This window comes from Phyllostomus discolor, chromosome 14, assembly GCF_004126475.2.
Source record: "Phyllostomus discolor isolate MPI-MPIP mPhyDis1 chromosome 14, mPhyDis1.pri.v3, whole genome shotgun sequence".
Lineage (NCBI taxonomy): Eukaryota > Metazoa > Chordata > Mammalia > Chiroptera > Phyllostomidae > Phyllostomus > Phyllostomus discolor.
The window spans coordinates 2,667,292-2,693,118 of NC_040916.2; the positions used below are offsets into that span (position 1 = coordinate 2,667,292).

The 25,827-nt window shown below is 38.2% G+C and overlaps 1 protein-coding gene across 1 annotated transcript in view; it reads right to left on the reverse strand.

Annotated features, from left to right (window-relative positions):
- Positions 1 to 25,334, reverse strand: part of CD48 (CD48 molecule) — a 29,187-nt gene extending 3,853 nt beyond the window's left edge. Inside the window, exons 1-2 of the mRNA XM_036015032.1 lie at positions 25,125 to 25,334; positions 9,742 to 10,032 (exon numbers count right to left, since the gene is read on the reverse strand). Coding sequence (XP_035870925.1) covers positions 9,742 to 10,032; positions 25,125 to 25,287 — 454 coding nt within the window. The 5' untranslated portion in view covers positions 25,288 to 25,334. The remainder of the gene's footprint in view (positions 1 to 9,741; positions 10,033 to 25,124) is intronic.
- Between the last annotated feature and the right edge of the window lie 493 nt (positions 25,335 to 25,827).

Genomic DNA, 25,827 nt, shown 5'->3' on the forward strand with positions numbered 1-25,827 from the left:
TACACTGAAGGTCACATTGTCATCACTGCTGTTGTTATGCTGCCAGACAGGAGGAAAGGTAATCCCAGTGTCTGTTTTATCCTTTGCTGGGGTCACTTTACTTGAAATCCTCTAGGGTCTTTTCATTCTGATCAAGGGTAAACCATCTGCCATATCAGCACAGTTCGAATGTTACAGGATTAAAATGTGTCATAGAACTAACCTGATCAGATCTTGCCTCTGTGTTGTATGTGTGTGGAGAGGTAAAGGGAGCTCAACCAAGCCAGTGTCCTGAACTTGAGACTCATCTTCTCTGTGCAACCCTCTCAGATGCTCAGCTTACCCTGCATGCTTTAACTGAGCAATTTTTATACCATTTTTTTTCATTTCCTGTGGACTAGCCTCATGTCTTATATACCTTCCATATTTCTCATGGTGAGCATCACAACACTGAGCACTTGTGGATGGGATTTACTGAATCAGTTGCGGTAGTCTGATTCCAAAATGCCCCCTATGAGCTGTCCAAAATTCCTGGGTTGGACTAAAGGATGATTGTTTTTCTAAACATATCCTGAGGGTATTATCTTCAGGCAGATGTGCTGAAGCCAACTAACTTGTGGGTTTTAACATATTCATAAATTTTGCAAGCTGGTTGTGAAACTGTTAGTAACTTACCAAATGATAGATAGCAAATGGAAGTACCTGATACAGCTATATAAAGTCCCCAGCAATGGTGGTCACCAAAGCCCAACAAGGCTCAGTCTGCTGCATTTCAGGAATGAGGGGAAGGGATCAGGGAAAGAACAAGCAGGTGCATGCTTTCTTACCTTCCCTCTCCACAAATTCAAGATTTCACACAAAGCTTTGATTTCTATCAGTAAAGATGAAGTTACATTCATTTGTTTCCTATTAGACAATCTTGTGGCTACTTTGACATAAGGTTCTTGCATGAGAGTTCCTGAGTGGCTTGGGTATACATTCATCTTCTCTTTCTTGGTCTTCTGACCCTGTTTTCAAAGTGGAAGGCCTCATCATTGCTTCTAAGATTAAAGACTAAAATATGCCTGATCCATTTATGTACAGCAATCCAAGTGTTTAGCATTAATCACCTATCAAGGAATGGTGTTGATTCAGGAGACTGGAAACAAGGAATGGAGTAGTCTTAGCTCCTCCAGGCATTTTGCATACATCATTTAAGAATTGGGGGAGACAGCCCACAAGTTAAATGTGGGGTAAGATTTGGTAGGCAGTGTATAGAAGAGGACATAGGGTAGGAGAGAAGTCTTTAAGACAGAAGATCTGGTCCAAAAGATTAAATAAGAGAAGGGGAAACAAACAAGCAAACAAAAAAAGGATGATTCAAGGCTCCATGTCAAGAAGACGGGTCTTCAAGATTATGTTTCAGATCATTTTGCCTGGTACAAAATCTTTTGTCAAAGATGCTTTACATACTTTTCTCAATATAAAAAGAAGGGTTTAAACAGTAAAACCCCAAAAGAACATGGAGAGAGACCAACATATTTTATTCACACAAACTAGACCACCTAACAATCACTAAGTTATGCAAATACAATAACTAAAGAGTGGCATCATTTGGGGAAGACAAGAACCTAGGATCAGAAACACATCACCCAGTGTGTGCTATTGCATTTGCCCCCTTTCAGTACAGTCTGTGGTGATCTCACAGCATACAAACAACCCCCGCTTTCTCCTTTAGCTACCACAACATTCTACTGTAGAAAGGAAGAACACTGGCTCAGGGCACCAAAAAGAAGCTATTGCTTACAGTCTCTCTGGAAGCCAAGGAAGAAAGCTCGGAATTTTTAAAGGTTAAACAATTTACTCCTTGATTTATATACCCATACCTAGTCAGGTCAAGATGGGTACAGAGGTATTTTTCTTAAAACCTATCTTTACCAACTCATATATTTTTTTACAAATACACACACATACACCTTGTTGTGCATGGTAGGCCTAATCCACCAGAGAGGGATGGATCTGGTATGTACAGCAAATCTTAAACCCTGGGTTTAGAGGCCCGGACCAAGAATACTTTATTACACAAGTATAGACAACCTTCACTTAATATTGGATTCCCCTCTGTGTCTTTCACCTGGCCCAGCTTCCCTAAACCTCTGTACCACCTATTCTTATTCAGAACAATTTCCAACCTTTCAGTAGGACATCAAGTAACAGGGCCATCCAGTTAAAATTTAGTCTTCCATTAAACCTTGAAGGCAAAGGTGTTTCAAGAGGACACTATGGCAAATAAGAAAGCTCTAATTAGGAGAAATTAGATAATTCAATAGGCTGTGCACTCCAAATAGTTGTTCTCCATGGTGGTAAAACAACAACAAAAAATATTATTGCTGTGTAGACAAGAGCTGTTGTCTACTTATCCTGGAGGTTGCTCATGTACCTGAGAACACACCACAAGAATGAGAACCTTAGATTAAAATAAACAAAAGGAAATTTTCAGTCAAGACGGAGGCATGGGTAAACATGACTTGACTCCTCACACAACCACAGCAAAAATTACAACTAAACAAAAAACAACTATCACCGAGAATTGTCAGAAAACTGAACTATATAGAAATCTGACAACCAAGTAATTAAAGAAGTCACATGCTTTCAGACAAGGAGGAGGGGCAGAGACATGGAATAGGTGGTTTCACACACACATATTTTGTGGATAAAAATTGAGAAGAATATTTCAGAAGGAAGTGATCTCTGCCCCACACCAGCATAGGGTTCCAGTGCCAGAAAGATAAGTCCTCATGAACTTATGCCTATAAAAACCAGTGGTATGGGATGGAAGAAGAAACAGAGGTATTATCTGGCATCTCTTACTTAATGGGTCTGCAATGGACTTAGGCAGACTCATTCCCTCTGGGGTCCAGCACTGACACAAAAGCTCAAGGGGCACCAGTAGCATATTGGGAGAGACTGAAGTGTCTGGTGTCAGGGCTAGTCCTAGGGGACAACTTACTTCCAGATAAAGCTCCAGAGGCTAGACAGCAGCCATTGTCCATTTTTCTGAGCCCTCTTCCACACAGATCCATGGAGCAGCAACACCATATCTGAGATTCCATCAACCTAGTTCACATGGGTGGCTCTGTCCAAGTGATTACCCAAGGATCCACCCCATCCAACTTAAGGGTGCACTTTTCTACATTAGGCCATGCTACTAAGCAGAGAGTCAAAGCAGCTTTCCCTAATATACAGAAACAAACACAGGGATGCTGGCAAAATGAGAAGACAGAGAAACATGGCCCAAATGAAAAAACAAAACAAAACAGAACACAACTCTAGAAAAAGAACTAAACAAAATGGACATAAGCAACCTATTAGATGAAATTAAAAAGACTGGTTATCAGGATGGTCAAGAAACTCACTAGGTACTTCAACAGCATAAAAAAACAGGCAGAAATAAAGGTTACACTAAGTTAAATAAAGAAAAGTTTTCATGAAATCAACAGTGGAGGGGATGAAAATGAGAATCAAGTCAATGATTTGGAACATTGACTTGGAACATAAGGAAGAAAAAACAATTCAATCAGAACAGCAAGAAGAAAAAAATTTTTTTTTTAAAGTGAGGATAGGGTGAGGAGCCTCTGAGACAACTTCAAACATACCAACAATTGAATCATAAGAGTGCTGGAAGGGGAAGAGAAAGAACAAGAAATTGGAAACTTATGTGCACTTCTGGACAAGATGGAGGCATAGGTAGATACACTGTGCCTCCTTGCACAACCAAGAGAAGGACATCAAATTTAAAAACAAAAACCAACCAGGACTGACAGAAAATCAAACTGTATGAAAGTCTGACAACCAAGGAGTTAAAGAAGAAACATTCATCCAGACCTGTAGGAAGGGTGGAGACAGGCAACCAGGTGGAGAGGACTCATGGCAAGGCAGTGACTGGAGGACCAGATAGTCCCACATTTGTGCGTAGATAAACCAGGAGGAACAACTGGGGAGCAAGAGAGACTGTGCAACCCAGGTTTCCATTGCAGGAGGATAAAGTCTCAAAACATTTGACTAAAAAAATCTGTGGGGGTTGAGGCAGGGGGAGAAACTCCCAGCCTCACAGGAGAGTTCATTGGAGCGACCTAAAGGTCTAGGATATCATTTAGAATGGAAGGTCAGATATAGTGCTTCCCAGATAAGGTCAAGTTAAAGGAGTTCATTATCACCAAGCCCTTATTATAAGAAATGTTAAAGAGACTTATCTAAGAAAAAGAAGATCAAAATTATGAACAGTAAAATGACAACAAACTCACAACTATCAACAACTGAACCTAAAACAAAAACAAACTAAGCAAACAACTAGAACAGAATAAAAATCTTCTGCACAGCTAAAGAAAACAGTATTAAAATAAAAAGAGAACCAACTGTATGGGAAAACATATTTGCCAATGATACCTCAGACAAGGGTTTAATCTCCAAAATAAATAAAGAACTCACATGACTCCACTCTAAGAAAACAAACAACCCAATTAAAAAATGGGAAAAGGATTTGAACAAACACTTCTCCAAGGAGGACCTACAAAAGGTCCAGAAACACATGAAAAGATGTTCAATATCACTAGCTATCAGGGAGATGCAAATTAAAACTACAATGAGATACCACTTCACACAGGTCAGAATGGCCATCATAAACAAAGCAACAAACAACAAGTGTTGGAGAGGATGCAGAGAAAAGGGGACCCTAGTGCACTGCTGGTGGGACTGCAGACTGGTACAACCACTATGGAAAACTGTATGGAACTTCCTCAGAAAACTAAAAATGAGTCTGCCTTTTGACCCAGCAATTCCACTGCTGGAACTATATCCTAAAAACCCTGAAACACCAATCCAAAAGAACCTATGCACCCCAATGTTCATAGCAGCACAATTTACAATAACTAAGTGCTGGAAGCAACTTAGGTGCCCATCAGTAAATGAATGGATCAAAAAACTATGGTACATTTACACAATGGAATTCCATGCAGCAGAGAGAAAGAAGGAGCTCCTACCCTTTGCAACAGCCTGGATACAACTGGAAAGCATTATGCTAAGTGAAATAAGCTAGGCAGTGAGAGACAAATACCATATGATCTCACCTTTAACAGGAACCTAAACAACAAAACAAACAAACAAGCTAAATATAATCAAAGACACTGAAAGATAGGACAGGCTGACAGTGACCAGAGGGGAGAGGGGAGGGAATTTCAGGGGAGAATGGGAAGGGTTTACAGGAACAAATTTAAAGGAAACATGGACAAAAACTGGCGGGGGGGGGTGGAAATGGGAGGGAGATGGGGAGGGATGGGTGCGTGGGCTGGAATGGGAGTAAAGGACAGAAAAATGTACTTAAACAATGATTAAAAAACAAAATAGCATAATAAATGGGAAAACATATCCAATGATACATCCAATATGGGATTAATATCTAAAATTTATAAAAACTTATACTACTCAATACCAAATAAATAAACAGAAGATTTTAATAGATATTTCTTTAAAGAGGACATGCCAATAGACATGTGAAAAGATGCTCAGCATCACTAATCAGGAGAGAGATGGAAATTAAAACCACAGTGAGTTATCACCTCACATCTGTTTGAATGGCTCTCTTAAATAAATCAACAAACAAGTGTAAGCAAGGATATAGAGAAAAGCAAACCCTCATGCATTGTTTGTGGGAATGCAGATTAGTGTAGCCACTGTGGAAAACAGTATGGAGTTTCCTTAAAAAACAAACAAAAAAAGTATTTCTGCCTGTTGACACAGTTATTTCACTTTTAGTGATTTGTCCAAAGAAACCTACTTTTAGTAATTTAAAAGAATATGTGCACCTCTTTGTTCATTGTGGTGTTACTTATACTACCCAAGGTATAGAAGCAACCCAATAGATGAGTGAATTTTTTAAAAAAACATCATTCTTATATACAGAATGGGGCAAAAGTAGGTTTATAGTTGTTTATATAAAAATAATATAATAATTAGTAAAAATAATACAAGAATAAACTGTTTCGTGTACTCACTTTCCCCCCACCTGCACAATGGAATATTACTTAGCCATAAAAAGCATAAAATCATACCATTTGTGATGGTATGGCTGGACCTAAAGGGTACTATGCTCAGTGAAATAAGTCATTCACGGAAAGACAAATACCATAGGATTTCACTTACATGTGGAATCTAAAGAACAAAATAAGTGAACAAACAAAAATGAAACAGACTCATAGATACAGAGAGAAAACTGGTGGCTGCCAGAGGGAACAGGAGTATTGGGGCACTGAGTGGAAGAGGTGAAGAGACTAAGAAGCACAAATTGGTAGTTACAAAATAGTCACGGGAAAGTAAGTAAAGCATGGGAAATATAGTCAATAGTATTGTGATAATTATGTATGATGCCATTTGGGATACCAAAAATATCAAGGGGAACAATATGTAAAGTATATGATTGTCTGGCTGTTAAGCTGTACATAAAAACCAATAAATAATAATGATAACAACAACAATAATTTCTTGATAATTGCCAGAACCCATTTCTCTGGTATGAGTGAAAAAGATACAAAGGATAAAGAAGAGGAAAATATTGACAAGGGAAAATCTTAGAAAGTTTTATTTTTAAACATTGACCAGAAGCAACAGTAAAACACAGCAAGCTGTTTGTATATGAAAATGAGGGGTGGGGAGGGAAAGAGGGGAAGGGTTTTCAGGAACAACTATAAAGGACACATGGACAAAACCAAGGCAGAGTGGAAGCAGGGGAGGGAGGTGGGAATGGCTGGGGTGGGGCAGGGGAGTGGTGGGGGGGGTAAGTGCAGACAACTGTACTTAAACAACAATAAAATAACTTTTTTAAAAAGATCCTCAATAAAGAAAATCCCAAGGAATAACAAAAACAGAACAAAAAAAAGATAAAAAACTCCTGGAACAGATAAGCAGCTATAGCAAGGTTGAAGAATACATGGTTAATATGCAAAAGTTGATTTCTTTTGGCTCTTTGAAATTACCTGTGTATATGTAATTATTCAAAATAAAACATCCTTAAATGGATAAAAAGGCTGGGATGTCCACTTTCACCACTCTTATTCAATATAGTACTGGAAGTCCTAGTCACAATAATCAGACAAAAAGAAGAATAAAAAATATCCAAATTGGGAAGGAAGAAGTAAATTGTCTTTGTTTGCAGATGTTATGATACTTGTATATAGAGAATCCTAAAGATTCCACAAAAACTACTAGAACTGATAAGTGAATTCAGTAAAGTAACAGGATACAAAATAAATATTCAGAAATAAGTTGCATTTTTATATGCCAATGACAAACTATCAGGAAAAGGAAACTAAGAAAGCAATCCCATTTGCAATTGTATAAAAATTAAATACCTAGGATTAAATTTAACAAATGAGTTGAAAGACCTGCACTTGAAAAATTATGAGACATTGAAGAAAGAAATAGAAAAAAACCTAATACATGGGAGCATATATCACACTCATGAACAGGAGGAATTAAAATCATTAAAATGTCTATTACCACTCAAAGCTGTCTATAGATTTAATGCAATTCCTACCAAAATATCAATGCCATTTTTTTACAGAACTAAAACAAATAATGCAAAAATTTGCAGCAAAACATAAAGAACCTTAAATAGCTACAGCAACCTTGAAAAAGAGGAACAAAGTGGGTGGTATCACACCTCCCAATATCAAATTATATTATAAGGATGTAGTAATAAAAGCAGTATAACACAGTTTTCCAGTGGACAAATAAATAAAATTCTATTGGCTCAGAATGGGATGGGAGTGAAGTCAGGAGTAGTAACTGATCCCTTAATCACTACCTTTGCCTATCATCACAACCCATTGCTTTGAACGGTTCTCAGCACCATATCCCAAGAGTGGGTAATAAGAAGAAAAGATGTGGAAAAACCTGTGTTACCTGAGATTTCCTCCCACAGAATATAGTGGTTTGTGAGTTGGGTCCATCAATCTGGTCTCATGATTAATCTTTTTTCACTCTGGCATAGGAAATATTATTACATATCCTTCTTTAAAAGAAAAACTACTTCCCTATCTAGGTCACTTTTAAAAGCTAGAGATTCTGGGGGACACAGATTGAGATACAGCATACTGAGAGGGAATTCTTCTAAAGCCCTTAAGTGCATTTGGAGAGAGTGTGGTTGGATTTCTTTTGCTTCACCCTTCCCTCCTCTCCCACCAAGAGGGAATAGCGGGTAATGCTGTGGACCCCAGCCAGAGATGAAAGGCATTGCCAGCTGTCCCCTACCCACCCTGTTCCCATTTTCTCCATTCTGCTGATTGATGCCTACTCCTTGAAAATTCCTGTTGACAAAAGGATACACCCCCCCCTCCCATCCACCCACACACACACTGTGCCACACACTGTGGCTCAATTCTGGGTCTCTGAGAGCAAATCAGAGCTATGGATCTCTTCTTCCTCCTGAAACTAGGCTGGCTTTCCCAGTGAGCTAGGGGCCTGCTGGGCCTTCAGTAAACATGAGTTCATCATAGGGCTGATGCTCTGAGAGAAGCAGCACATCTTGGGCTGGAGAAGTAGCTTGTATTCCTTGGCATGATGGTCTAGATCTCCACAGGTGTTGTCATACCTGTCCCCTTTGATATGCCCTTCTGCATGTTCTTCCCTTTTGGCTGCCTCTCTCTCCCAATACATGACATTCCACCAGGGCTGGTGACTCAGATATATTCCAGGCCCATAGCATACTTCTTAAGGGTGACTGCCTCACCCTCCTTCAGGCTCCAGAAGCCCTCCAAGTGCAGCTTGCTCTGCAAACTGCTGGTTTGACACAGAGCCCATGATAGTCAGCTAAGTCCACAGTCCTGGGCCTCATGTCAGGCAGCTGCTGGCCCCAGAGAAATATGAAGACAAAAAGATTGTTTGGAGAAGAGGCTGCTACATCTTCTCCCACACAACCAGTTTTTCTTTCTTGAGAATTTAAACTGAGAGATACAACAGTCTAGACTTTGATAGATAAGTCATGTAAAAGGTAGGAATCCATAGGATTAGTCCACAGATTCCTGAGGCTAGGGATTCTGGACTGGCCTTAGTTCTCAATATTCCTCCCCTTCACCCTTCTTGGGTTTTCTAAACTTCTTCAATTCTTTTTTAAATAGTCTCAGTTTCTTCGATAAATTCTCTTTTTTTGCTAAAGGTACACTGACTTGGTTTTTGTTATTTTCATAAAAAGAAACTTACCTAATATGTGAGTATAGAGATGTTAAAATCTTTCTCCAAGGTCACATAGCTTGTAAGTGACCAGAGTTTTTAACCCAGAACCATCAGATTCCAAGTATAATGTCCTAGTCCTTATTCCATATACACTGGTTAGGCTGGAGCTATGATTGAAAGTTTTTATCTCACACATTTTGAAAGATTAAAAACCCTCCTTAGTATCCTGCCCACTCCTTATGTCTTTTATCTTTTTTCTTAAGTCTGATAAAGTCTTTGTTCAGATATATTATTAAGATGACCTCAGAACAGATCTGTACTGATCACAGGAGAACATAGAGATAATAGAGAGGAAACCATCCCTACTGTTTTTCTTCTCTTCAAATCGTAGACTCACTAACATTAGAAGTGTTAAATATCCCAAGGAGAAATTAATTAAGCCTGTCCAGAGGTTTTTTTTCCTTCTCCAAGGAGATCCCCCTTGATCACCAGGAAACCTCCCATTGCTCCATCCAGGACCCCAAAATGAGGACTTGCCCTTGGGTTCCTCAAACTCACCAAACACTTCCAGTGGGATCTTGCATTCCTTTTCCATCCGACTCTCCATCACCACCTTCAGGAGGTAGGTGCTTGTATCATTTTTCTGGACCTTGTAGATGTAGAGCTTGCCATTTTCACGATCAAGTGTGACTCTGTCCTTAAATGTAGTTTTGAAGAAGTTGGGATTAGGCTTTCTGGAGTCCCATTCTAAAATCTTCTTGTTGGGATTGTAAAACAACGTGAGACTTGGGTTGTTAGGCAAATCGCAGATTGGAAGAGTCACATTGCTGCCAGAGACTGCTGAATAACCTGCCAATAAGATTCAGAGTGAGACATGTTTTAGAGAAGGCAGAGATGCCCTGTGGCTCAGGTTTTGGCTTGGGATGGTGATCAGGGAAGAAGGAAGGGATTTCTGCTTGCAGCCATGAATATGGTCTATATCGGAGGGCCTGGACCTCTGGTCAGGAATTTACTGGAAGTTGGAGATTGAGAAGTGGGCTTGGTGACAGGGGATGTTCCTTATCATACATGTAGTTCTGCCAAAAGTGACCAAGAAAAAGGACACTGAGGCTGACCCTGTAGATTTTGAGATAAAGTAATGACAAGTCATATCCTCTCTAGGGTTTTGTTTCCTATGGATCAACTTAGTTTTCTAGCAGTAAGTGGGGAATAGAGGAGAAACAAGGTTTGAAGTGAATGGGAAATAGAGCAATTCAGTGGTAAAGTATTATAAAAGCACAAAGACATTTCATTAACAAAAATATTATGCTCTTTCTCTGGCTTTAGTGATATTGGTAGTATTGGTCAGCTTTTTAAAGCTTGTGATACATAGGAATATTTTATGCTAAGTTAATTTTTGTTCTTATTTATATATACAGTTTTGTTCTTTCTTTCATGAGAGTACCCCAAATTGTGTAAGCCCCAGCTCTAAAAACCCAAGTTTGATTAACTTGTAGAAAGAGAAGATGATAGCTACCAGAAGCAAGATAAAAGGAGGCCTGTTGACTCTTTTTATTGATGGAGAGAAATTATATACATATAATGTACCACATAGCAATGCTTCATTTAATGATGGACTGCATATAACAGTGGTCCCATAAAATAACAATGAAAAAAATTCCTATCAAGTAGTACATCACAGCCATTTTAATGTTGTAGTTCAACCCACTAGCCATGTGTTTTGGTCATGCTGGTGTAAACAAACCTATTGAACTTATAGTCATATAAAAGTATAGCACATAACAATTAATTTAAAGTACAGACTTCGGGCCAAGATGGAGGCATAGATAGATACACTTTGCCTCATCACACGACCAAAAGAAGGAAAAAACCAATTTAAAAATAAAAAACAACCAGAACTGCCAGAAAATCAAACTGTATGGAACTCAGACAACCAGGGAGTTAAAGAAGAAACATTCATCCAGACCAGTAGGAGGGGTGGAAATTGGCAGCCAAGGTAGACAGGACTCCCAGCTAGGCAGCAGCTGGAGGACTAGGATGGGCAAAGTGGTGGCTGGCAGATTGGGTGGTCCTACATTTGCATGTGAATAAACCAGGGGGAACAACTGGAGAGCAAGAGAGACTGTGTAACCCAGGGTTCCAGCATGAGAAATGAAGGCCTCAAAACCTCTGACTGAAAAAAATCTGTGGGGGTTGCACTGGTGGAAGGAAATCCCAGACTCACAGGAGAGTTCATTGGAGAGACCCATAGGGTCCTAGAATGTACACAAACCCGCCCACCCAGGAATCAGCACCAGAAGAGCCCAATTTTCTTGTGGGTAGCAGAGGAAGTGAGTGAAAGCAGGCAGAGAGCCAAGTAAGGGGCATTGTTCCCTCCGGGACACCTCTTCCACATACAGCACCTCAACACAGTGACATGGGTTGCCTCACTCTGGCGAATACCTAAGGCTCTGCCCCTTACTACTAAACAGATATGCAGAGACAAAAATAGATGGCTCAAGTGAAAAAACAGATCAAAGATACAGAAAAAAATATAACTAAGTGATGAAGAGATAGCCAGACTATCAGATACAGAGTTCAAAACACTGGTAAACAGGATGCTCACAGAAATAGTGGAGTATGGTCACAAAATAGAGGAAAAAGTGAAGGCTATGAAAAGTGAAATAAAGGAAAATGTATAGGGAACCAACAGTAATAGGAAAAAAAACGGGACTCAAATCAATGTTTGGAGCAGAAGCATTCACCCAGAACAGAATGAAGGAATGAGAATTCAAAAAAAAAAAAAAATGAAGAGAGGCTTAGGAATCTCCGGGACAACTTTAAACATTCCAACACCTAAGTCAGAGGGGTGGCAGAAGGAGAAGAGGAAGAGCAAGAAATGGAAAACTTATTTGAAAACATAATGGAGAACTCCCCTAATCTGGCAAAGGAAACAGACTTCCAGGAAGTCCAGGAAGCTCAGAGAGTCCCAAAGAAGTTGGACCCAAGGAAGCACACACCAAGGCATGCCATAATTACATTAGCCAAGATTAAAGAGAAGGAGAGAATCCTAGAAGCAGCAAGAGAAAAGGAGACAGTTACCTACAAAGGAGTTCCCATAAGACTATCAGCTGATTTCTCAAAAGAAACTTTTCAGGCAAGAAGGGGCTGGAAAGAAGTATTCCAAGTCATGAAAGCCATCTTATATCCAAGATTATCCAGCAAAGCTATCATTTAGAATGGAAAGGCAGATAAAGTTCTTCCCTGATAAGGTAAAATTAAAAGAGTTCATCATCACCAAGCCCTTATTATATAAAATGTTAAAGAGGCTTATCTAAGAAAATGAGGATGATAAAAAAATATGATAAGTAAAATGACAACAAACTCACAACTATCAATAATCAAACCTAAAGATGCAAAAAAACAAACAAAACAAAACAAAGCAAAAATGAAGTAAGCACACAACTAGAACAGGAACAAGTTCACAGAATTGGAGATCACATGGAGGATTATCAGCAGGGAGGCAGAAAATGGGGGAAAAGGTACAGGGAATAAGAAACATAAATGCTCGGTACAAAATAGACAGCAGGAGGTTAAGAATAGTATGAGATATGGAAAAGCCAAAGAACTTACATGTATGACTCATGGATACAAGCTAAGGTGGGGAAATGCTGAGGAAGGGGGAACACAGGATGGAGGGGAATAAAGGGGAGAAAAAATGGGACAACTGTAACAGCATAATCAATTACATTTAAAAAATTTAAAGTATATAATTCTTGAGGAAAGTAAGATATGATTGTTAATGATTTATGTATTATTATACTATATTTTATCATTATTTTTGCACGTTCTCTCTACTTATAAAAGTTTAATGTAAAACAGTATGTTGTGTTACACTTGCAGCAGCTTCATATCCTGTCTCTTGATGCATCACATCCTCTTATGTTTGATTCAATCTCATGGTGTTTTACAAATGTAGTGTAGCCTAAGTGTACAGTGTTTATAAGTGCACAATAGTGTACAGCAATGTCCTAGTCTTTCATATTTACTCACCGCTAACTCACTGAATCACCCAGAACTGCTTACAGTCCTGCAAGCTTCATTTATGGTAAGTACCTATATAGATGAAACGTGTCTATCTTTTACATTATATTTTTACTTTACCTTTTCTACATTTAGATATGTTTCAGTAGAGTAACATGCTGCACAGGTTTGTAGCCTAGAAGCAATAGGCTATACCACCTAGGTTTGTGTAAGTGCACTCTATGATGTTCACACAATGATGATATTGCCTAATGACACATTTCTCAATGTCTATCACTATTGTTAAGTGACACGTGATTGTATAGGTTGAGAAAGAGCAGTAGAAAGAAGCTAATGGTAGAGGAAAGGAGGAATGTAACTTATGTCACACTGTCACATAAAAACTGAATCATATTGTTGAACATCATATATATACCTGTTAATTCTTCACTTATCTATAATTTCCAAATCATTCTCCTCAATGGCTAAAGGACAATAATGCCTGTATCCCAGGGCTTTAAATTCTATTCATCCTTTCAACCATCCATCTATCCCTTCAATATTTATTAAACATACTGTGCTTGGGGCATATACAGGCACACCTCGGCATTTGTTTTACAGTACTTCTGATTGGTCTATTTCATACTTTACAATCTCTGTGAAATATTAAATTCAGTCCAAGGAACAGTATTTGAACAACCATTATGTTCCTGGCACTGTGCTAGGCTCTAACATCAGCAGTGCAGATAGAGTCTGTGGCTTCTTGAAGCAGGACGTTCTCTTCAAGATTTTAAAATCATTAGACATACAAGGTCTGTCCAAAAGGTATCTAGACATGTAGTATGAAAAATAGAGATCTTTATTTAAGAAGATACAAGAAACATTGTCCTGTACATAGGACAATGACACCTCAGTCCCCTTCAAAGTAGGCACCTTGAGACCTCCTGCAGTTCTCCCAGTTGTCAGTTGCTGGTCATATTCTCCTGAATCTCATAGACAGTCTGAAACCTCTTCAATTTCAAAGGTGATTTTAGCTTTGGGAAAAGCCAGAAGTTGCAGGGTACCAGATCTGGGCTGTTGGAGGTCTGAGTCACCTGGGTGAGTGGTTTGATGTTTCACAAAAACGATTCTGCATGTAACATGATGCATGAGCATGTACATTGTCATGATGAAGCTGCCAATCACTAGTTGCACAAAGCTGCAGCTTTTTGAATCATCCAAATAGTTTCCAAGGAGGAACGTTCAAGATTAACACAAAATTTGATGCAGATTTGTTGCTCTGCTTGCTCTGTCATTTTGTATGTTACAGCCACACAGTACACATGCTCACTCAACAGCACCCCCACTGACTAGTACAGTGAAGTCATCATTGTTCACACATTCACATTCCAGTCCACTGTCCTTGGTTGCCAGGTTGTAGTGCAAATTTTTCTCATTGTATTAATGATAGCTGGACTTTTCCCAGACAGACCTCAGATATTCTAGACTCATTCTCATTCTACTCATTGTTTCCATGTGGATTAATAGAAATGGTGACAACAAACAGCCTACATCAGTGTTTTTTCAACCTTGGCACTATTGACATTTTGGTCCAGACAATTCTTTGATGTAGGGGGCTGTTCATATGTATTCCACGATGTTTAGCAGCATCCCTGACCTCTTCCCATTAGATGCCATCTCTCCATTTGTAACAATGAAAAGTGTTTTCAGACACTTCCAATTGTCCCCTGGAGGTGTGTGTGTGGGGAGGGGGGGCAACATCACCTATCCACCACCATTCTGGTTAAGAACTACTATTCAACAAGTGTTAGACATATGCTCAGAAAGAGCACAACATACAATTAACTACTTCTTTACTTCTCAGTAAGAGGTCACAGCCAACTGCCAAGATGTCCTTTTTTGGGATCATTACACATAAATGATGAAGGAAAGAAGAACGGAAGACACAACATCCTGTGTATGTCTATATCTTAGTATTTATTATATTGGAATAATCTGTTTAATGTATATTACCTGCCTCTGTGACCAGACTGTAAGCATCCTAAGAACAAAAAAAAATGAGTCCTATGAGTCTAGTTCATTTTCATTATAATATGATGGTTAAGAGTGTGGGTCCTGGAATCAGACTATCTTGGTTCAATTCCTGGCTTTACCACTCATTACTGTGTAACCTTGAACATATTACCTATTCTTTCTGCTTTTGTTTTAGTATTTATGGTTCTCAGTTCTGTGGATTTGGACTGAAACTACCCCACCAGTTTTCCTGGGCCTCCATCTTGCAGATGGCATATCATTAGACTTCTCTATATAGAGAAGTACATAGTGAGTTATGCTTGTATACCATATTATAGTATACATAATTGCATAAGCCAATCCCTTACAATAAATCTCTTTCTGTATATTTATACATATCCTATTGGTTCTGTTTTCCTGAAGAAGCCTAATTAATACAGAGTTACACAAATAAAATGCTTAGAATCTAATTTAATTAATACAAATAAAGTACTTAGACTACTACTTGAAAGATTAGTAAAAATTCCAATTAACATAATTGCCTATATTATCTTTAGATCCATAACACCAAGTACTATGCCTGTTACTGAGATGTTTAACAATTGCTTGTTAAACTAATTTTATTGTACAAAAACAGCAGTAAAATAAGGACTGGACTTATGATATAATTTTTGGAAGTGAAATCCTATTTGTTAAATATGAAAGAGTAAAGAATATAGAAGGAACCTAAAATTTAAAAAAAAAAAGCAGTTCCAGAAGAAAATTTTACTTGTAGCCTAATGGTCTAAAAGTAGAAGATAATCAGTGTGCATGAGAGAAAATACAAAACTACATTACTGGCCTAGCTTTCAAGAAATGTGATTTTAAGAAAAACAGGTGCCTATACCACTGTAAGACAAGAGAACTTCCCTGAAGATTTTTTGAGGAAGGAGAAATAAATATGAGTCCAATGAGAAATGAAGAATACAGAGATATAGACTCAAGCCATACCCATGCCCAGTTATAATTTACACCCTTTCTCCTTGTGAAATGGGGCCTATTTTATAAACACAATGAGATATTGTTTGGCAAGAGTGTCCTCAACATGCTCGAAAGGAGAGGGACATCTATAACAGACACACAGTCACTAAGATGGCAAGTTTCTCAAAGGTAAATACCATGTCTTACTCAATTTTAAATCCCCACAACACATTGCTCACATTTGGCATTTAGTGTAGGATGAATGAATGAATCAGACAAAAATGTATATGTAAATGTTCCTAGTTTTCTCCTCTTTATGACTTCTTACTAGTCAAAAATATTTTTATACTTGTACTTCCCACTTAGTTCTCCTTTTTCTTACTTCTTAAGATTAGTTTGGACTGAATTGGCAGGAAGGAAAGGAGGAGTTAAAACAACAAGGGCCACTCTGATTGGTTTAGGAAATAAGTGTGATACAGCATGAAGGCTTAAAGGAGTAAGAATCTCTGAGCAGCAGATGGATGGGATGGTTTGAGAAGATTAAAAAAAGCAGGAAAGGGGATTGTAGGAAATGTTGCTATAGCTTATAAATCATATACCCCTTAACATCTTTTGAGACACTGTAAGTAGAAATTTCAGTTACTGTTTAATTACTTATGACCAATGAGCTATGTTTTTTATATATGATAATGTGTGCCAAAACTGGATCAGTAGAGCCTTGTCTTATGGCTGGATCCTGAATAAATAAACAAAAGGTCACTATTATGTCATAGAAGGTAGAAGAGCAGTGAAGGAGATGCCCAAGAATTCTCAAAAAAAAAACCAAAAAACAAAACCCATACAGAGTGTTGGTCCCATAGTCACTCAAGTTTTCAGATATCTATAAATCAATGTAAATCAGCTAAGGGAAACAACCCAGCATGGACCAATACACATGTTTAAAAATAGCCAAAGAGGAGTAAATTTTGTTATAAAATACCTAACAAATGAATGGCCTGGAGAGCAACATAAACCTGAAGATAGAAACACTAGAAAGAATGGTTGATTGACCATACAAGAAGAAAAGAAAGGTAGTCTAGTTTTCTGAAAGAATTCTATAATCCATTCACAAATTGAAGAAGAAAGATGGATTAGTTTTACTCATAGGAATTACAAAATTAATGCAGAATGTAATACAATTTTCGGTATCAAGATGGTAACTTAGTCAGCTAACAGAATTGCTTAATAAGTTCAGACTGACTGATATTTTACTTATGTAAAGTGTACTTATGTATTTTTATTTTAAAATAAATTGACAAAATCTTCATTTGTCTTCCTGCCAGTTTTTTATTTTAAAAGGTAGGGGAAGCAGCCTTAAGGAAAGCTACTATTTTGATTTAATTCTAACAGAAAGAAGTAGCTGGGTATATGTCTGGGTGCTTAAGACAAAGTAACTGTGTTTACCTGTAGTTTACAATAGAAAATAAAACATGTATTTTCTGTGCTTACCCATTTTTCTTGTCTGTAAAAATAGCAAATTTAAAATAGGGAAAAATCAGATTAAAGGAAGTCATAATTTTATACCAAAGAGTCTATAGGTTCTAAAAATGAAGTTTGATTATTCTAAAAACAAGTCACATGGTTTCTAGTAAAACTCTTAAGGATGGGAAAAGGTAAATTTTAAAAATATTGATATGGACTTACCTGAAGCTCTCTGATAAGATCAACTATATTCAAACCTCTACAGATATTTTTAGGAAATTATTTGGCAATAAATATCAATACCGAAGATTTTTGTCATGGCTAACAAGATAAACAGAGTACCATTTCCTGGGATGGAAAGTCTAGTGAATTCAATAAATCAGATTACAATGAGTCTAGGCCTAAACTGAAGGTGAGAAAGAAGAGAATTAATGTAAACTACTCTTTTAATATATGTTAGTGTGAGTGGGAAAAAGAATGGTAAAAGGGCATGAAAGGTAAGGACAGTTTTTGGTGATTAGATTTTAGTTTTATGTAAAGAGGAAAAAAAGCAAGCTATGGTAGATCAAGGGAAGGAGCCAGTGGCCAGGGATACATGGGTTAGGAAGAAGGTGCCTGATGGGCCTGGACTATAGAGGGTTCAAAGCAGAGTTAAATGCGCAGGTCTTGGCTGGGAGAGAAGATACCTCATCTTCTGAGGGAAAAAAGAAGGAGGATAAGAGTAGATTGTAGTTTGGAGGTGGCAGACGAGAAGTTGAGGGCATTCTTGCTTGATGATTTCTAGTCCCCATCTCTCAGTGAAGTAGGAAGAAAGTGCTTTGCTAAGAGAACAGAGGACTGAGGTAAGGATCTTGAAAGATAAGAGTGAAAGTTTCAAATCACCACTGTAGAAAAGGAGAGATTTTACAGGGTCAGTAAGACTACTCCAAGATCCTAACTTGACTAAAACAGTATTATAATTTCTTCCCTGTTTTTCTCCCCTCCCTCTATTCATCCATTTATACATACAAATATACATCAATTTATTCATTTATTCACTCATCTAATAAAGGTAAACACCATGTGCTTGGCTCTGTGGTAGGCACTATGCATATGACAAGACATAGCTCCTTCCCTCAAGATACTTCCTTTCCAGTGGATAAAAATAATTAATAAAATGATTTTACTATTGGTGATAAGTGTTAAGAAAAGGGAAGTATGGAAACCTAAGGGGACACATAAAAGGGAGAACATACTTGAATTTGGGGGTCAGGAATGGATTCCATGGAAAGTGTGAGTAGGAGTTATTATAAGAAGAAATTAGCCAGGGAAAGATGCAAACTGGGAATAATAGAGGAAAAATAGCACCAGGTCCACAAAAAACACAATGTTCATTTGAGAAAGTGGAATTAGTTCAGTTGATTAGAACAAGGCTAGGGGAGGGTAGCATTAAAGAGAAAACAATAGGTGCCAAATTGTGTAAGTGTGCTAAAGCCCATAATACCAAACCTAGATTTAATATGTGACCTAATTGCTGTTTCAACCTCTCCCAGATACATAACCTTTTTTTTAAATTCCCTCTTGAGGACATGCTTATTGATTTTAGAGAGAGGGAAAAGGGGAGAGAGGGAGAGAAACATTGACGTGAGAGAGAAACATTGATCAGTTGCCTCCCACACGTACACAGACCAGGAATTGAACCAGCAACTTAGGCAAGTGCCCTGACAGGGAATCAAGCCCAGGACCTTTTGGTTTTTGAGATGACGCTCCAATAAAGTGAGCCACACCAGCTAGGGATCCCAGAAACATAACCTTAATCATCAGTCTGGAATTTTCTGGTCAATACCAATGAGGTAGTCTGAATGGAAACCTGAAAGGGAACTTTCTGCATAAAGACAGCCCTTCTTTTTCTTGGTGGACTACAGTTTGGGTTGCTACCTGAATCTGTGGCTCTCAAGTTGTAATCTTTTGTTCAAATAAATGCTGTTTATTCTTTATCACAGCCTGAAATTATTTTTGGTTGACAGAGACTTATGCTCAGAGTTTCTGCTGTACTCTCTCATTTGCCATGGTGGCTACTGAAGAGTTTTTAAAATAAGAATAATATAAGCAGATAACTATTTTAGAAAAATTATACCAATAGCAGTGTGGAGAATAAATAGAAGAATAGAATAAAAAGAGCAGTTAGGATAGGATGCCATTGTAATAATTGGATAAGAAAAATGGTGTGTCCTGGCTGGTGTGGGTCACTTGTTCAGTTGCCTCCCACATGTACCCAGACCAGGAATTGAACCAGCAACTTAGGCAAGTGCCCTGACAGGGAATCAAGCACAGGACCTTTTGGTTTGTGAGATGACCCTCCAATAAAGTGAGCCACACCAGCTGGAGCATTGTTCAGTAACCAAAAGTTGCAGGTTAGATTCTGGGTTAGGGCACATGCCTTGGTTGCAGGTCTGGGCATGGCAGTCCTGAGTCTGGGTGCATATGATCCCTGGTCCAGGAACATATAGGAGGCAACCAATTGATGCTTCTCTCCTATACCAATGTTTGTCTTTCTCCCTTACTCTCTTCCTTCCTCTTTCTCTAAAAAGCAATGAAAAAAAAAGTCCTTGGGTGAGGATAAAAAAGAGAGAGAGAAAATGGTGTGTTGATCTACCACAGGAGGTTTACTCTGTCAGTGGAGATGGATAAAATGAGATATATTTGAGAGATATTTTTGAACACAGAATTAATAGGACTTATTTATTGGATGTGTCAAGAGAGAGAAAGAAAGAAGTTGAGGGTGACTCCTAGAATTCTTGCTTGAGTAACTGAACATAGAGCTGCCATTTTCTGAAATAGGAAATAGTGGAGGAACAGCAGATTACAATATTTTTTAGAAGTCTGTAAATTTTTAACACTACTCCAATCAAGAGGTAGAGTATCATCAAGAAAAAAAGATAGAAGACCCAAATAAACACAATCAGAAATGAGAGAGATTACAAGTGACACCACAGAAATACAAAGGATTGTAAGAAATTACTATGAAGAACTGTATGGCAAGAAATTTGAAAACCTAGGTGAAATGGACAAATTTCTAAAAAAACAAAATCTTCCAAAACTCAATGAAGAAGGAGCAGAAGGTCTGTTCAAGAAAGCTAGAACAGACCAATAACAGCAGATGAAATTGAAGCAGTAACAAAAAAAACTCCTGACACACAAAAGCCCTGCACCTGACAGTTTCACAGGAGAATTCTACAAGCATTTAAGGAACAGCTAACCCCTATCCTCAACAGACTATTCCAAAAAATCCAAAAAGATGGAAGACTCCCAAACTCTTTTTATGAGGCCAACATCATCCTAATTCAAAACCAGATAATGACACAACAAAGAAAGAAAGCTTCAGGCCAATATCACTGATGAACATTGATGCTAAAGTCCTCAACAAAATATTGGCAAACTGCATCCAATAATACATTAAAAATCTCATACACCATGACCAAGTGGGATTCATTCCAGGGATGCAAGAATGGCACAATATTCTCAAATCAGTAAATGTAATACATCACATAAACAAAATCAAAGACAAAAACCACATGGTCATATCAATTGATGCAGAAAAAGCTTTTGATAAGGTACAGCACCCATTTATGATAAAAACACTCTGCAAAGTGGGAATAGAGGGAGCATTTCTCAACATAATAAAGGCCATATATGAGAAACCTACAGCCAACATCATACTCAATGGGCAAAAATTAAAATCTTTCCCACTAAGATCAAGAACAAGATAAGGCTGTCCACTTTCACCACTTCTATTCAATATAGTACTGGAAGTTTAAGCCACAGCAATCAGACAAGAGAAAGAAATAAAAGGCATCCAAATCGGAAGGAAGAAACAAAACTATCACTGTTTGCAGATGACATGATAATGTACATAGAAAATCCTATAGACTCGGGCAAAAAGCTGATTGACCTAATAAATTAATTTGGCAAAACAGTGGGATACAAAGTCAATATCCAGAAATCAAAGGCATTTTTGTACACCAACAATGAAACAGCAGAAGCAGAAATTAAGAAAAAAATCACGTTTGATATAGCAAAAAGAAAAATAAAATACCTAGGAATAAATCCAACCAAAGAGGTAAAAGACCTGTATTCAGAAAACTACATAACACTGAGGAAAAAATCAAGGAAGACATGAACAAATGGAAACATATACCGTGTTCGTGGACTGGAAGAATTAATATCATCAAAATGTCCATACTACCCAAAACAATTTACACATTCAATGCAATACCTATTAAAATACCAATGGTTTATTTCACAGACATAGAATAAACACTTCAAAAATTTATATGGAACCATAAATGACACAGAATAGCTGCTGCAATTTTAAGAAAGAAGAGGAAAGTAGGAGGGATCACAATACCTGACACTAAACTATACTACAAGGCCACTGTAATCAAAACAACCTGGTGCTGGCATAAAAACAGGCACATGGACCAATGGAACAGAACAGAGAGCCCAGAAATAAACCCAAGTCTCTATTGTCAATTAATATTTGACAAAGGAGGCAGCAACATAAAATGGAATAAAAATAGCCTCTTCAACAAATGGTGTTGGGAGAACTGGACAGCTACGTGCAAAAAAAATGAAACTAGAGAAAACTGTACTTGAACAATGATTAAAATAAAAAAAAATGAAACTAGAGCACCAACTTACACCTTATACAAAAATAAATTCAAGGTGGATAAAAGACTTAACTATAAACCATGACACCATTAAAGTCCTAGAGGAGAACATAGGTAGGAAAATCTCAGATATTTCATGCAGAAACATTTTTACTGACATGTCCCCTAGAGCAAGGGACATAAAGGAAAGAATAAACAAATGGGACCTCATCAACATAAAAAGCTTCTGCACAGCTAAAGAACACAGTATCAAAAATAAAAAGAGAACCAACTGTATGGGAAAATGTATTTGCCAATAATACCTCAGACAAGGGTTTGATCTCTAAAATATATAAAGAACTTACATGACTCCACTCTAAGAAGAAAAGCAACCCAATTAAAAAATGGGCAAAGGACTTGAACAGACACTTCTCCCAGGAGGACATAAAGAGGATCCAAAGACACATGAAATGATGTTCAATATTGCTAGCCATCAGAGAGATGCAAATTAAAACCACAATGAGATACCACTTCACACAGGTCAGAATGGCCATCATAAACAAAGCAACAAGTGTTGGAGAGGTTGTGGAGAAAAGGGAACCTTAGTGTACTGTTGGTGGGACTGCAGACTGGTACAACCACTATGGAAAACAGTATGGAACTTCCTCAGAAAACTAAAAATGGATCTGCCTTTTGACCCGGCAATTCCACTGCTGGGACTATATCCTAAAAACCCTGAAACACCAATCCTAAAGAACCTTTGCACCCCAATGTTAACAGCAGTACAATGTACATTAGCTAGGTGCTGGAAGCAACCTAGATGCCCATCAGTAAATGAATGGATCAAAAAACTATGGTACATTTACACAATGGAATTCTATGCAGCAGAAAGAAAGAAGGAGTTCCTACCCTTTGCAACAGCTTAGATGGAGCTGGAAAGCATTATGCTAAGCGAAATAACCCAGGCAATGAAAGACAAATACCATATGATCTCACCTTTAACAGGAACCTAAACAACAAAAGAAAGAAACAAGCAAAATATAACCAACGACACTGAAATAGAGGACAGATTGACAGTGACCCACAGGGAGAGAAGAGGGAATTTCAGGGGAGAATGGGAAGGGTCTACAGGAACAAATTTAAAGGACACATGGACAAAAGCCAGGGGGAGGGTGGTAATGGGAGGGAAGTGGGGAGGGATGGGTGGTTGGGCTGGAATGGGAGTAAAAGAGAGAAAACTGTACTTGAAAAATGATTAAAATTAAAAAAAAGAGATAGAGTCTAAGTCCCCTCCCTTTGATGACTGCCTCAATAAAACAGAATGCCTCAGAACAGTTACTTTCAAAGCTAGATTAAAAAATATCAGGCAGCATTTGCCTATTTTTCCTGCGTTTAGTCTCACTCAGCCTATGCACCAGCCATGTGAATGATGAAGACTTAGAGATGATCTCAGTCCCCACCATGATCTGGTGACTAGCACATGAGATACCTCGAGGTGCTGACCACATCGTGCCTCCACATTTGTGGGCAGAATAAATGATTGTTACTAACTTAAGTCAAAGTATTGTGGTAGCTCATAACACAGCAATAGATATCTGGAACAAGATGATGAGTTAGATTTTGGATATGTATTTAGGGAGTCTGGGGGAGTTGTCTAAGAAGCAGCTAGACATTCAGGTCTGGGGCTCAGGAAAGAACTTTGGGCTTTGAAGTTTAAAATATTCTTCTCAGGCTTAACTCAGATTGTGTTGTGTCACAATTACAAAGCAATTTCACATTCTTTATTTTGATTTGACATTAATAATAACTCCTTGAAAAAAATGCAAGGCATATTATTATACCATCATAGAGTTGAGAAAGCTGAAACTCAGGAAACTTTTGTGACTTATAGGAAGTCCCATGTCATCGAACTTAGAGATAACATAGGTCTTCGAATTCCTATTACATGCTGTTTGCACTGAATTCTGCTAAGTGTTGTAGGGAGATGGGAAGATGCCTAATAGTGGAGGGTACCCTGAAATCAGAGAACTGAGAAACTCAAGTCTGAGGAGGGATAAAACAGGAAATTTAAAAGTGCTTCTTAAATTTTCCACAAAAGCATTTCTTACCAGGGAGAAGAGAGCTACTGTACTCCCAGGAAATCTGGATGTATTGCCAAAAGGAAGTTCCTTGAAGTCATTGATTCATATAATTAACAATTATTTATTGATGCCAGTTATGTTCCAGGCACTGTGGTAAGGTCAGCATTAGACATGGTCCCTGTCCTCATTGAGCTCAAAGAAATAATGAAACAAAAAAATCACCAATAAGGAAGCCAGAAGCAGCCCATGGCTGGAGAATGCACCTTAAGTCTTAACAACCAGATGTTTGGGAGTTCAGAGTGACTTTTATACTGAAGCACCTGAGGCCTCTACTGAGACCCTCCTTTAGAGACCCTTCACACAGCAATCCTTTCCAACTTATCTTTCCTACAATTTGATCTCTCTTTGGGACAATGACATTATTTACCTAGGCTTAGGAAAGAACACCTTGCACAGAGAAAAGCCTCACAGAGCAGCAAAGTGTACCTGAGTATAAAGATGTGGCATATATAAGTGTGGAGCTTCCTGTTACTTAAAATGCAAAAAAATACTTCACAGGCCACAGGCCATGGGACTAAATATGAGGGGCCTACTTCCTCATCTCCCCATGGTTCAGTTTTTGCCACGTCCTGTTGAGAAAAGACATAGAACCCGATAATCCAAGGCTAAGAAAAGCTCCCCAACTCATCACTGCCCTGCTTCCAAGATGGAAGTGCCTATGGCCTGGAGGCCATACTTTACTTTCACGATTGTGTCTTTGGTGCACAATCACAGACAAACAGTTTATGGAACATACCTTGAACGTTAGTCTCCAAGAAACAAAGAGGCAGCAGTAGAAATTCCAGAGCCAGACACAACTTCAGCCCTTTGCAGCACATTCCAGAGCTTCCCAGGAATTCTGAAGCCAGGCAAGAACCAGACTGAAAATAGACTGAGGGCTTCAGTGCTCTTGATTTCATGGCCGCGGGTGAGCCACAGATCTTCCTGTTTGCCAAGCAGCTGTGGGTGGGACCTAGAGACCAAAAACAGGAAGCCCTATAGATTTTTAAAATTAGACTTTATTTTTTAGAGAAGCTTTTAGGTTCATAGAAAAACTGACAGGAAAGTACAGAGATTTCCCTTATATCTCCTAACCCCAACATGCATAGTCTCCTCCATTATCTACATCTCTAACCAGAGTGGTGTGGATTTTCTACAACAGTGGTACATTTGTTACTATTGATGAATTTACATTGACACATCATTATTATCAAAAGTCCATACTTTAGGTTTCATATTTGGCTTTGTACATTCTACAGATCTGAAGAAATGTATAATGACTTGTGTCCACTATTATAGTACCATAACAGAATAGTTCCACTGCACTAAAAATCCTCTATGCTCCTCTTATTCCTCTCTCTTTCCCTAAATCTCTAGCAACCACTGATCTTTTTACTGTCTCCATAGTTCTGATTTTTTCAGAATATCATATAATTGGAATCATATACTATGTAGCCTTT